The 13,530-nt window shown below is 46.1% G+C and overlaps 2 protein-coding genes across 2 annotated transcripts in view; one reads left to right on the forward strand and one right to left on the reverse strand.

Moving 5' to 3' along the window:
• The window catches only part of LOC135900901 (uncharacterized), a 435,375-nt gene that overhangs the window by 266,447 nt on the left and 155,398 nt on the right, over nucleotides 1–13,530 (forward strand). The gene's annotated exons all lie outside the window — the stretch shown is intronic.
• Nucleotides 1–13,530, reverse strand: part of LOC135900829 (sodium-dependent dicarboxylate transporter SdcS-like) — a 50,729-nt gene that overhangs the window by 27,311 nt on the left and 9,888 nt on the right. The window contains exons 9-10 of the mRNA XM_070533147.1: nucleotides 12,213–12,371; nucleotides 11,745–11,879 (exon numbers count right to left, since the gene is read on the reverse strand). Of these exons, the coding sequence (XP_070389248.1) occupies nucleotides 11,745–11,879; nucleotides 12,213–12,371 (294 nt within the window). The remainder of the gene's footprint in view (nucleotides 1–11,744; nucleotides 11,880–12,212; nucleotides 12,372–13,530) is intronic.

Raw genomic sequence — 13,530 nt, forward strand, 5'->3', positions numbered from 1 at the left:
CATAAAAGAAATCACAACAGTTTTTTCGAACATCACCTGATATCATCCAGAGTGGGTTGGACCGTTCCACTAAGAAATAAGAGCAAGTTCGAATTCAAAGCTGCCAGGTAGCGCTGTCTCTGAGTTCGGGATCTGATACCATATTCACGGTCCCTATGGTTCAAGTTGTCGAATAATTCGCCCTCGCCCTGCGATCTGCTGGCGTCCTGATTAGATAGCACAGCGACAGCCTCGGAAAGGTGTTCCTGGCTTAGATCACCAGACTAAGGCAGTAGTAGTAGTAGTAGTAGTAGTAGTAGTAGTAGTAGTAGTAGTAGTAGTAGTAGTAGTAGTAGCAGTAGTAGTAGTACAAAACATTGAATTAAAAAAAAAGTCGCTGTTTTGCCCGAAAGGCAGAGCACCGATTGCGATAACAAATTAGTAGATAGTTATACGAAGTAAGGATAGTTGTTTTATCGACCGTATAAACTTGAAAACATTCACTTACTAACTAACGAACGTTGTCGTTACATTCACTCTCAAAACACCACCCGCGTAACGTCCCCCGTGGGAAATAAAGACACAGCAGATGCTTCTAATAACTACTTGCAGTTGGCGTTTACTCATTATGTAGATCTTCCATACCCATACCCCTACGCATACTACCCATACCCATTTTTACCTTTGGTAATCAACAGAGAAAACCAGCTGGCTCTCCAATTATTTCCGAAACTGGTATATTTTCTATGTTATTAAATATCAACGTACAAAAAATGCAGCGGCCCTTACAGAATTCCACACGAATTCTTAAAACGGTATGCAGAACCTATCAGCAAGTATTGGCATCTGATATATCCAAAATAAATTCGTGAAAGCAGCCCCCCAGCACAGTGGAAAATTGCTAAAATTGTTCCAGTTCATAAATAAGGAACAATTTCATCGCCAGCAAACTACTGGCCTATATTTTTGACTTGAATGCTTAAACATACTATATTGAAGTTCATTACAGAATTTGTAGAAACTAATCATATCCTTCATCCAAACCAGGACGGCTTCCCTAGTGGTTTATCCACTGTTACTCAACCAATAGAAATCACTCATCACATAGCACAAGACCTTAACAACCAGTCTCAAATTGATATGCTCTTTCTGGATTTATGACAATGACAATGACAATGACAATGATGTTTATTTGCATCAGTACATGACGCGAGGAGCATGCAGAAAAAGCTGCCACATGGACAGCTTGACGAAGCCGCAGGCCCCCGCATTGGCGTTTTGCGCGGCGTTAGCGAGCACAAAGGTAGAACATCATTGTTTAGATATGTCCTTTACACAATAGTGAGCATCGCGAACCATGCGAAGCAAATGAAGAAAAAGAGAGATGTGCTCTAACAGGTCATAGTAAAAATCATCTCTAACCAATAAGGATAAAAAACAATGATAGGCACAATAGTATCACAACTGTTCAAAAAAGAAGAAGAAACACAAGGGTGAGAAAGACATAATCATAACACAAGGTGTAACATTAACATTTCTCATACAAACTAAACAAATGAAAAAACCAAGAATATAAGCTATACAATGCGACTAGTTGTTTTAAATAAGGAAAAATTTGCGAACGCCAGGGAACAATCTATTGGAGGCAGAAATAACTATACACAGCTTTAAGAGAGGTATTTTCCCACCCAGTGGTTTCACCGTATGTTGTTCTGACGGTTTCTACTTTCCAAAACTCTCTGGACCTTGTCGCATATGCTGTAATGTTGATTTTTAAATCCGCTAGTGTTCTTAGAAAGCTGGCTCCATTTTTTATTTCTTGTTTGTACGCTCTACAGAGTCGATAATCGTACATACTGGTAATTGGCATTACATTGTATTTTATAAAAAATTCACGTGTATGAACATATTTTGGAACATTTTCTACGACTCGTAGGAATTTTTTTTGCAATACATAAAGTTTTTCCAAATTTCCTTGCGTGGTAGTAGCCCAAACTAAGTGACAGTAGTTTAGACTAGAAAGAAACAGTGTGTTGAAAATCAGAATCATTATTTTTGTTGGCAGTATATACATTATTTTTGTTGGCAGTATCAAAAGCCTTTGACCGCGTCTCTCGTGCGAAATTAATTTTCAAGCTTACGAACATACTCGGAGATGGGCCGGTGACTTGCTGGGTAAGTGATTATTTGTCCAACAGGAGGTAGTTTGTGCATCTTGGAGACCATTCGCTTGATCCTGTTCCAGTTGTCTCCGGTGTACCTCATGGCGCTGTTCTGGCTCCCGTCCTTTTTTTGCTCTTCATAAATGATATTGCGAGAGAAGTTAACGCTGAAATCCGACTGTTTGCAGGCGACTGTGCGCTTTATCAAGAAATCCAGAACATTGATGACCAAATTAAACTCAATAACCCATTAAATAATTTTGGGCAGTGGTGCAAGGATTGGCAGATGCCAATCAATTTGGAAAAAAAGAAAGATGGTTTCAGTGTCTGTTACAAAAAAAAGAAAATTACATTATTCTCATTTTGTTAACAATGCCAACATCCCAAGTGTTTCCGAGCATCGTTGTTTAGGACTCGTCATTACCGGCACTTCGAGATATAAGACTTTCCTCGAGGATACAGAAATTTGCTCACCCGCCAGCGTTGTATCGCTAACCTTCAAAAAAGTGCTTTAGCCCCGGTACGTCGGCAAAAGTGGGTACCGCTCGTTAGACAATCACAAAGGGAATAGCGCCGCTTCCTCTCATAATACGTTTCGCGCACAGTATCAACACACATCTACCCCAGGTGGTACGGGAACTTAATTACACCCTCTCTATCGCCAACGTGTCAATGAGAGAATGGGTGCACACTCGAACATAGGCGCGCCGTATATACGCACAATAAATGACGGACTACATCGATAGCGCAGGAACGGTCGAAGCTGACTGTTTCGTGACGGTCCATAAGAGTAGAGTAACCTAGAATCTAACAAGAGTAAGCGAGTTACTAGCTATAGTACATCTTTCCTACGGGCTATTACAGGGTACAAAACAGCTACGTTTCAGGTCTTGCGTGCAGCAAGCACAAATCTATCGGAACTGAGCACACTCGCGAACGATTGGGCAGAAAATAATCAGATAGCGACCGCAGTGAGGAAGTAAAAGAATGTGACAATCCGCTGCTTCAACGTATGTTCAAATAAAGAACGAAGAGCAAAACGCACTAAGCCTGATTTAATCTATGAGCAGAAACTTTCGATAACTTGGGATACATATTTGACCCGGCTTTTAGAACAAGCACGATATGCGCTGCTCGCGCCATTTGTACATAGCTTAATTGGCTCCGAAAGCGCTTTTACATGTTCTCTGAAGTTGTGGTCAAAGCTTTGTTTCGTCCACCCATTCACCGTCTACGAAACAGAGGTTTGCTAGCAGCACCGGCGTCATACAAATTCATTGTAAACACGGAGGCAGCTGAGGCAAGCAATGGAGGCGTCACCACGTGATCAAACATGGCAGCGCCCACGGGATCGCCGCGAAAAGGGTCAATACAGCTTCGCTGTAAAAATTCTCCGCGCCAACCACGCAAGCGCGCTAGTGTCACTGCTTCGGCGTTCCTCGTCTTTTTCCACCGCTGGCTCTGTTGTGCAAAAACTATCATCATCAGAAATGGCTCGAGCATCGTCGTCTTGCAGAGCTGGCTTCGTTGCCACTCGTCATTTCAGCGCAGAAGTTCTCATTTGTCGTCGCAATAGGGAGGCCACGTTTACGGGGGTTATGAGCATAAGGGGGTTTCTGTAGTCAGACTGCGAGCGTTTCGCATTGGCATATACAGCTTCGCTGTTAAAATCGAATTGGGAAAAGTAAAGTAGATAAAAAAACGGGGTAACGGCACATCCACACTGCTGAAACATGTAGCCGACATGAACGAAATGTGCCCTGCATATGTTATATTAAGTTTAGAGCTTGGATTGGGATTGGGATTGGTGCTGAGTAAACAGCAAAACACGGAAAAGCGCGCAAGACAAAGGCTCTGCACTTCTATGTCAAGAATATAATGCCTTTCTCGCATTGCACGTATTTCTTTTTCAAGCCTCTAAAGCGTGGTTTACAACAATTCTTTTTTACTTTGCGGGAAAGCAAACTTGTCGCATACGCAGAAAATACAATACGTTCCACTTGCTGTATGTGTATGAATCTAGACCAGATTGTAAATCCAGAATAGGCGATTGAGAAGAGCAGAATAAGTCGTTCGAAGATTCTGTGGATGAGAAAAGTAAAGACATCCGTCGTAGACCAAGTGGTAGCTTACGCAGTTGGGACACGTTGTGCTTTTGTTTGCTCGTTGCTTCTTTGTTGCAACGAGAGTGAGTGATACACTCCCGTTGTATTCACCGGTGATGGTCTTGAGCCATACTTCCTCGGCCTAGCTCGACACAAATTTTGAAGAAGGAAGTTCTTTCGGAAATGCAGACGCTCGAGAAACTCTTCGGCCCGCTTGCCGGGGAATCTCCTCTTCTTCAGATCTCTCCGATTCCCTTGGATTCCAGTACGGCGCTTTTATTACCTACGCCGGCGTTTCTGGAACTTTCTGATGGAGTCGTGCTCCCATAGCATGAACAGAGCCTGGGAATCTTCTAGTCATTTCTCGCGTTTTCGGCCGCGGCCACAGCGACTCATCCGTCGGCGCACGCTCGGACTGTCCCTCCCTCTCTCTCGCTCTCCTCGCCATGTTTCGAGGTCTGAGAGGGTGTTTAGGCATGTGCCACCTCTTACCTACTTTTGGCAATTCTTGTATGAACTAAGACGTACTAAATTAAAATTCTGCTTCCTGCAGTGAATGAAGTTTAGCTTTTTCTCTAATTTGCAAGAAATTTCATTCAAATCGATGCTGTGTCTAATAAGAACATTTTTGCGATTCACATTTATCCGAATTGGGTAATCAGAGTTGGCCTCCTTGTAACAGCCCGTGATGCTGGCACCTAGAGTTCAGTTACAGTTGTCCACAGAACATTAAACAATGGTGCTTGTAGATGGTCTTTACTGCAATGTGAGTCGATGGCTGCCAGCCAGGTTGCTTTCCCTTGGTTTCTTTCGCTGAGATTCACTACCACTGATGCGAGGTTGAGTTCACTGATGTGATGAAGTAGTAGAGCTTGTGAGTATCTTACTTTAAAGGTGAAAGTGCAAGCCTGTCGAAGTTGAGTAACATTGAATGAGCAAATAAGTGCTGTAGAAATGTGCGAAACAAACTAAGTTTCGTGAAAGTGAATAATTGTCATTCACTCGAAAGTACTAGCTTGATGCTACAAGGGAAACCCGAACGGGCTCCTCTCAGAAGGCTTCCCAGTTCAAGAAAAATTCATGCTGGTGTGGAGATCGAATGGAGTGCTGCTGCCTTAACTATAGCAGTCATCGTGCCAGTAATGCTAACCAAGAAGCTTCAGCAAGTAGAGCGAGAGCTAATTAACCGACAACTCTGAAGTGCAAGAAGATTCAATAAGCAAATGAGTTGTGTGGAAAGGTTGAACATGCTTCACGAAAGGGAGAATTATAGTCCGCCTGAAAGTAGCCCGAATTTTACAAAGAGAACCCTTTCTGAGCTATTTTATGCACAAAACGCTTTCCCTGTCATGTAGTAGCATTGCTTTCTTTTGATGGGGTTTTGGGAACAGATGTGGGGGTGTCCACTGGAAAAAATGGTTGAAGCACCGCAGTGAACTGTGGGCGAGGAAGAGGAACCTTAGCCGGGAGCCAATGTAGGTTATTCGTCTACATTTTCCTATAAAAGTGCGAACCAAACAGCCCCAAAGCAGAGGAAGGTAAAAGAAGACAATACGGACACTGTCTAACGAGTTATTCTTTATTGAGAAAACACCAATGAAACAAGCACATGCCTGCGATTTACACATATGCCACATCACTTCACAGCAGGTCATCATTCACAACTGCTATCTGTGTTTGGAAAGTGTTATTTAACTATCTAATTTTGTTGCTGAAGCTTGGCTTATCCATTTATCACCATTAGGGTTCACAATATAAGCTTCCATAATCGCCAGTCTGCCTCTAGAGTCTGTGAAGGAGTACGTTTACCTAGGTCAGTTACTCACAGGGAACCCTGATCATGAGAAGGAAAGTTACAGAAGAATAAAAATGGGTTGGAGCGCACACAGCAGACATTGTCAGCTCCTGACTGGAAGCTTACCATTATCATTGAAAAGAAAGGTATACAATCAGGGAATTTTGCCGGTGCTGACATACGGGGCACAAAATTGCAGACTGACAAAGAAGCTTGAGTACAAGTTAAGGACCACGCAAAGAGCGATGGAACGAAGGATGCCAGGCATAACGTTAAGAGACAGAAAGAGAGCGGTTTGTATCAGAGAGCAAACGGGTATAGCCGATATTCTAACTGACATTAAGACTAAAAAAAATAGAGCTGCTCAGGTCATGTAATGCGTAGGTTAGATAACCGCTTGGCCATTATGGTCACACAATGGGTGCCAAGAGAAGGGAAGCGCAGTCAAGATAGCGGAAGTCTAGGTGGGGCGACGAGATTAGGAAATTCGCGGGCGCTAGCTGGAATTCGTTGGAGCAGGACAGGGATAATTGAAGATCGCAGGAGGGAGAGGCCTCTGTCCTGCAGTAAATATAAGATAGGCGATATTCTAACTGACATTAAGATTTTAAAAATAGAGCTGCTCAGGTCATGTAATGCGTAGGTTAGATAACCGCTTGGCCATTATGGTCACACAATGGGTGCCAAGAGAAGGGAAGCGCAGTCAAGATAGCGGAAGTCTAGGTGGGGCGACGAAATTAGGAAATTCGCGGGCGCTAGCTGGAATTCGTTGGAGCACGACAGGGATAATTGAAGATCGCAGGAGGGAGAGGCCTCTGTCCTGCAGTAAATATAAGATAGGCGATATTCAAACTGACATTAAGATTTTAAAAATAGAGCTGCTCAGGTCATGTAATGCGTAGGTTAGATAACCGCTTGGCCATTATGGTCACACAATGGGTGCCAAGAGAAGGGAAGCGCAGTCAAGGATAGCGGAAGTCTAGGTGGGGCGACGAAATTAGGAAATTCGCGGGCGCTAGCTGGAATTCGTTGGAGCACGACAGGGATAATTGAAGATCGCAGGAGGGAGAGGCCTCTGTCCTGCAGTACATATAAGATAGGCGATATTCTAACTGACATTAAGATTTTAAAAATAGAGCTGCTCAGATCATGTAATGCGTAGGTTAGATAACCGCTTGGCCATTATGGTCACACAATGGGTGCCAAGAGAAGGGAAGCGCAGTCAAGGATAGCGGAAGTCTAGGTGGGGCGACGAAATTAGGAAATTCGCGGGCGCTAGCTGGAATTCGTTGGAGCACGACAGGGATAATTGAAGATCGCAGGAGGGAGAGGCCTCTGTCCTGCAGTAAATATAAGATAGGCGATATTCTAACTGACATTAAGATTTTAAAAATAGAGCTGCTCAGATCATGTAATGCGTAGGTTAGATAACCGCTTGGCCATTATGGTCACACAATGGGTGCCAAGAGAAGGGAAGCGCAGTCAAGGATAGCGGAAGTCTAGGTGGGGCGACGAAATTAGGAAATTCGCGGGCGCTAGCTGGAATTGGTTGGAGCGCTGCTTTGCTTTGCTTTGCTTTGCTTGCTTTGCTTGCTTGCTTGCTTGCTTGCTTGCTTGGTGCTGCTGCTGCTGCTGCTGCTGCCGCTGATGATGATGATGATGATTCTCTTGGCGCATGACATCTCCCTTTGATTGCATGCTAATCATAGTTGCATGAATGCAACTATGATTAGCATGCATAGTCCCGGCAATCTGTTACGATTTGTGAGCCATGTGAAACCTTTCAGATAGTTTTCACGGTCCCTGAGGTACGTGTTCAGAGTTCTGTCTGCCTGACCGTCGTAAATGAATGTCTAGAGGTGAGAGGAATGCTCAAGCGCACAACGTATTGTTTTACCTGTCAACATGCTTTAGCCGTCGAATAACTCGTTTTATTCACTATATGTCAGCCTGCGCTTTTCTGTGGAAAAAAAATGAGAAAGAAATCAACCAAAGAATGTCGCAGTCCCCGTTGTCTCTCTAGAGTGGGTTTAGCGCAGCAGGAATGTCTACAGACTCTCGGTGTTGTTGAATTGCTTGTTGCTGTGTAAAACGTATTCTCCCGTGATGTTCATCGAGAGAAGAATGATGGCCACCACCACGGTCTTCACGAAGGCTCCCGTCAGGATCTGCAAAGACGATCGTGCGGGAGAACTCTATCTATACGGTAACAACTTAGGAATCCTAGCTCGCGTTTTAATATTTTATTTGCGTTTGCTGCCTTTTGTGCAGTTATTACATAACGCATACGTACAGCATAGTAAGCTTAGATATCCCACCACTAGCTGTGCTTTAAGGTTTGCTGCCACTCACTCACGTTGAGGGAGGAGGTCCCTCCGACAGCTCTTCAGCTTTGTGACCTCCGACTGTATTAATAGTAGTGTACCCCCTCCGTTAATAATAAGTAACTGAACAAACTTAAGCTGGAACGCGGCTGCGCGTCCCAAGGGCGTAGGTATATATGGACTCGCAGTCGACACAACCGGTGCGCGACCAGTCCCAGCAGCCAATCTGTTTCAGTGCCGGACGCCGCGCGTCGGCCTATTTAGATGACGTCACACTGACAAAGCGCGAGCCTTCGTTGACGACCACGGCAAATGTGGTACAAAATGTGGTACGCTGCTTAAAGGGACACTAAAGGTTACCAGAAAGTCAAGTTAAAGTGGTAGAGCAATGTTCTAGAACGTCTAAGGCGTCAATATAATCGCAAACAGAGCTTTAGTAACCGAGAAATTGAGGTAAATGCATGACACGATTTGAGACCCCCCAGCGACATTCCGGTACTAAACCGATGACGAAAGGTCTCCCCGTAATTTATGTTACTAATACTCAACTACTCGTATTAAAAATATCATTTCATTCGATTATAAGACGGAAGAAAATGCTACTTGTCTACGTCTACTCGATTCTAACAAAAACTAAGATTTTGACGTTACCCTTCAGTAGTATGGGTGGTCGAAAGGTTTCGTTTTCGCTCGACTCTGCGCGCACGACTCTGCGCCGCGCACGCTTTGGAGTTTCAGTACTTTCGTTATCGCGTCGTGCTGTGAGGGTTCTGCTGGCTCGCGAAACTTTCATTTGGAACAAGCAGCGAGAATGCCACGTCCTTGTGATGTCGTGGGAAGCCCTCGTTGCTTTCCAGCCCCGGAGAGCCGGTGTCGAGGCCGCCGTCGTAGTACGCAACGACGCCGGCAGTGCGAGCCCTCAGCAGCAGGTCGCGCTCGTCGGTGCTCAAATCGCTGAAGTTGAGCCCACCATCGCGAGCCAATCTGTCGGTGTCAGGGTCCAGTGCGACGAGCGTCGAAGTTTGCATCATAGAATGAAGTACCAGCTTATGGGCGTCTTGCGCTGGAGCTTGAGGTATAGTAGCGGCGCCTAGTGGCGGTGCGGGAAACGACATCTGGGTCGGCTGTGGCGAAGCACGTTTCTAGGCCAAGTTTTGCGTCGATTCGCACTTTTTTATACCCTGTTGCGAGTGCGGAAAGGCTCGTCACTTCTCACAGACCACGCCGACCACGCTGCGAGCTCGCCGCAGCTTATAGTTTAACGAAAACGGACTTTCCGTGTGCCGTGGGACGTAATGTGGGACGTAATTAGTTTCTGCTTCCGCTAGCCACCATACTCCCGCTTTCGCTCTGCTGTCGGCTCTGTCTTGGCTCTGTTTCTGGCTGCGCGTTTGCGTTTTGCGCAGAAAAGCCGTAGCGCCGTCTGCGGACGCCGTTCTACTCAACGTTACTAGACTAGGTTCAGTTTTCAAACTCCCGTGACTGCGTGGACCCACCACCCATCTCGTGGCGCTGCTGTCGCACTTTGCTCGGTCAGCGCGGCGCGGACAGGGCGACGAAGCACTGTCCGTTGTTTATGCGTTTTGGCGCGTTGTATATATGCGTGTTTTGCTGCAGTCTCGGTGCATTTTTGCGACACTCTTATGCGTTTTAAATGCCCTGTGGGTTTTGAAGAGTTTACGGGCCGTATCATCCAATTTTATTTACTGACGCGAATGCATATTTATGCACCGTTCCTGCAGCGATAACTTACTTTGAATGTGCAAGTCTGCTCGCAAGGGAGCAAATCTCACGTAGGTTGCAACATTGCACTTGTGAATGCGGTGCTCTGATGAAAGAAATAGTGCTAGCTTCATTTTTTTTTTATCCCGAAATGAAGCGCTGAGAGTGTGTATATACCGTGTTTCCCAGCTAACTTCAGCCAGAGTTTTAGAATATGCGAATGCTGCGTAGCTGGGCACAACCAAGGTAATGTTTGCCGTAGCTTTGAGATATTCAAATTATAAATCCGCCCAGTTAGGTAATGCGTAGTTAATTCATTATTAATTAAAAGTTATCCAATAATTGTTAGTGTACTTGTTAATTCACTAATGAATAAATTAGTTCATCTATTTATCTAATTCGTTGCCACCACCAAATGTCCAGGTTTCAACGACCGTGGGTTCGAGTGCCTTAACTCTATTTTAATTAACTGTGCCTTAATTAACTTCGCCTAATTCACTGAGCCTTGACTGGCCTCGTGAACTGCCTCGATTGGTTCGCTTGGGCTCCCGTGACTTTCTTGGACCATCGTGTGGTCGCGCTAACATCGCCTCATGCGTTCGCATTATTATTTAATTAGTACTAAGCAGCAACAGCTGATTACAACTACTAATCAGCTACTTACAGCTACTCATCAGCAACAGCTGATTAATATAGAGCGCACTGGACGGCCGGGGCTGCTGCGGCTCTGGACTAAGGACTCCACAGCGCACTCTGGGGCAGCGCAGCAGCATTTTCACAGCTACGTAAAGTTTTTTAATCAATCTCCTAAACGCGAGACTATACAAACATTTAAAGACACATCGGTGAAAACACTTGCTGAGTACGTAAGTTGCGAAGTCTGGACTCAAGCCCCTTCGCCAACGCAGAGCTGCGCCCGCGTAGAGCTACTTGCGGTGCTCCCGCCCTCTGGCGGCAAACCAAGACAAGGGGCCACCCGCGATGTATGGCGCCTACGGAGAGTTTGACAACTGAACCTAGTCTAGTAACGTTGGTTCTACTCACCGATGGCGCAACGTCACTATGACACCATGATGTCAGTTCTCCTCGATCGGAGGGCGGGCGATTTGAACTGCGCTAGAGGTACGCGGACGCTTCAGAACGCATTTTCTCTTAAAATAAGTCTCTCCTTGCCACGAAACAAGCGTTTCGAGGTTTCTGTGATGGTATTTCAACAGTCCACGTTGACTTAATAGTAACCTTTAGTGTCCCTTTAACAAGAGAAATTGGGATTCTTACATAAATCTAAGTCCATGGCCATTTTTACATTTCGCCTCCGTCGAACTGCGGTCGCCGGGGCCGTGAACCGAAACCGCGACCTCGGGCGCACCTGCGCAGAACGCCACTAAGCTGGCGTGCCTTGATCCTTGGCCTCTGAGATTCGCGCGTCACCGGCGCGCGCGAATCTCAGAGGCCATGTTTGCTCGATCGAGACAGTTGCTTGTTCGTTAGTTCGCGGTGCCTCTCGTTCTCAACAGGCGCGCACTATTCCGTCTCTCGCTTTTCTGAAATAAACTCAATGCTCGCGCGATCCTCCCCATAATTCGCAGTGCAGAGAAAAAAAGTCTATTCGAGAACTGTGACGGGCCCCGCAATGCACCAAATGTGCGAAGCTCACCAGCTGCTTACGCGTGACCGGCGCAATGTCGTGGAGCATGACCAGCGGCAGCGAGACCGGCATGATGGTGTTCACCGAGGCGCCCACTGCCACTGGCAAGCCGAAGTACAGGGCGTCATGCTCCGTGTCCGTGGACTGCGAAAAAGATGGCTGCGTATCGATTGTGTATCTTTGTACGTCCGCTCCTTGACTCCGCAACAACTGTCGATTTGAACGCGAGGTCAGTACGAGTGAATTTATCGAGCCTCAGTTGGTTTAATGCGAAAAACTGTAAAGTGAAACGTCATTTCAAAACTTCTTGCGGAACAAGGTTGGTTATCAGCTGTCAAAGCGAAGGCCAAACTTCTCTGAATTTCTTGTCCAAACCGCGGCTCGATAGCGTTCATATTGTGGTGTACACACTGTATACGTGCGCGCCTGACAGGCGTGATTGGACCACTGCTACTTGCTCATAGTCTCTGCACTCACAAGGCTGACGACCATGGGCAAGATGGCGTCGCAGAGCGTGGCCGCATTCATGAACTCGGCCATGAGCGACGACGCGATGGTGAGCAGCACCTGCTTGACCAGGTCCGACTGCTGGCTCCAGAACTTGGTGTCGAACGCCACCTTGGCCACACCCGTCGTCTGCGGGCCAGACGCGTTACGTCATTCAGATGAACGGACTCCGTCCTTTTTCATGCACGGGCAATTTGGGAACGCGTGGCAACGAATGTATGGTTCAGCTTGACAGGCCAAGTGACGATTTGCCGAGAGATTGATAGTAGTGGAATTTCACTTTGCGGTCTCAAGCCTTTAGACATGGATCAAACGACAGTTCTTTGTGGTCGGTTATGCAGTCCTTTAAATGTGACACTCGAGTAGCAGTTGTCGCAAGAGGCGCACATTTTACTGCCACTATATAGCCTTAAAAGTACAGAATAATGAATCAGTGCTATATAATAATACAGTGTGCTTTTTCGCAAATGTGCCTCTCCGAAAAGCATGGGGCTCGCTGTAATGAAGTCAGTACGGCCGCTGGATAAATAGGCTTGGTATCGGGTGCTAGCGGCGCTAACAGCAGGGAAATCACGAAGTGCTCGAGTAAATTTAGACTATTTTCGTGCAAGAAGTCTCCACAACATTTGCCACGTGTTGAATCTTTGCTCCGTTTGGAATGTAACATGATGATACACGCTGCTGAAAAAAAAGGCATCCGGCAAAGAATTATCTTTAAAAATGGCAAATATTGGATATCGTTAAAGCGTAAGAATTTCAGCGCGACATCGACGCAAGAAACGATGCGCTTTGTGCAGTACGTATGGTCATTGTCTTGTTTTTTGCGCTCGCCTATGCCGTGTTGAAGCATTCGATGCCGCCAAGGGTTAGGCCCAGAGGTTTCTAGCTGATTTAGGGTGGCCATTCTAGACACCGACGCAGACGACGCTGCCCTATCTCCAAAGGTCAAGCTTCCAGCACCGTCTTTTGAAACAAACGTAGTCTCAGTTAAAACGGTGAAGCAAGCGCTTTGCTGTAGGCGCCTGGGTAACATTATCAAAATAAAAATATAAATGCACTCGCTGCTGGTTTTTAGATGGGAGGGGAAAAAGAAGGTGCCGCTTCAGTTTTGAATAACTGTTGCGGTTCAACTTCTCAACCGAACACTTGCGGTGTGAGGGTTGCCGCAAGGCACATCTCCGCGGGCTGACTTTGGCCGGTGGCAATTTCTCAACGGGCACCTACGTTTAAGAAACACTAGTGATTTTGCCTTACGCCACGTGGCCGCGCTGGGGTCAAGAATCGAACC

Source organism: Dermacentor albipictus, chromosome 2 (genome assembly GCF_038994185.2).
Source record: "Dermacentor albipictus isolate Rhodes 1998 colony chromosome 2, USDA_Dalb.pri_finalv2, whole genome shotgun sequence".
In the NCBI taxonomy this organism is placed as follows: domain Eukaryota; kingdom Metazoa; phylum Arthropoda; class Arachnida; order Ixodida; family Ixodidae; genus Dermacentor; species Dermacentor albipictus.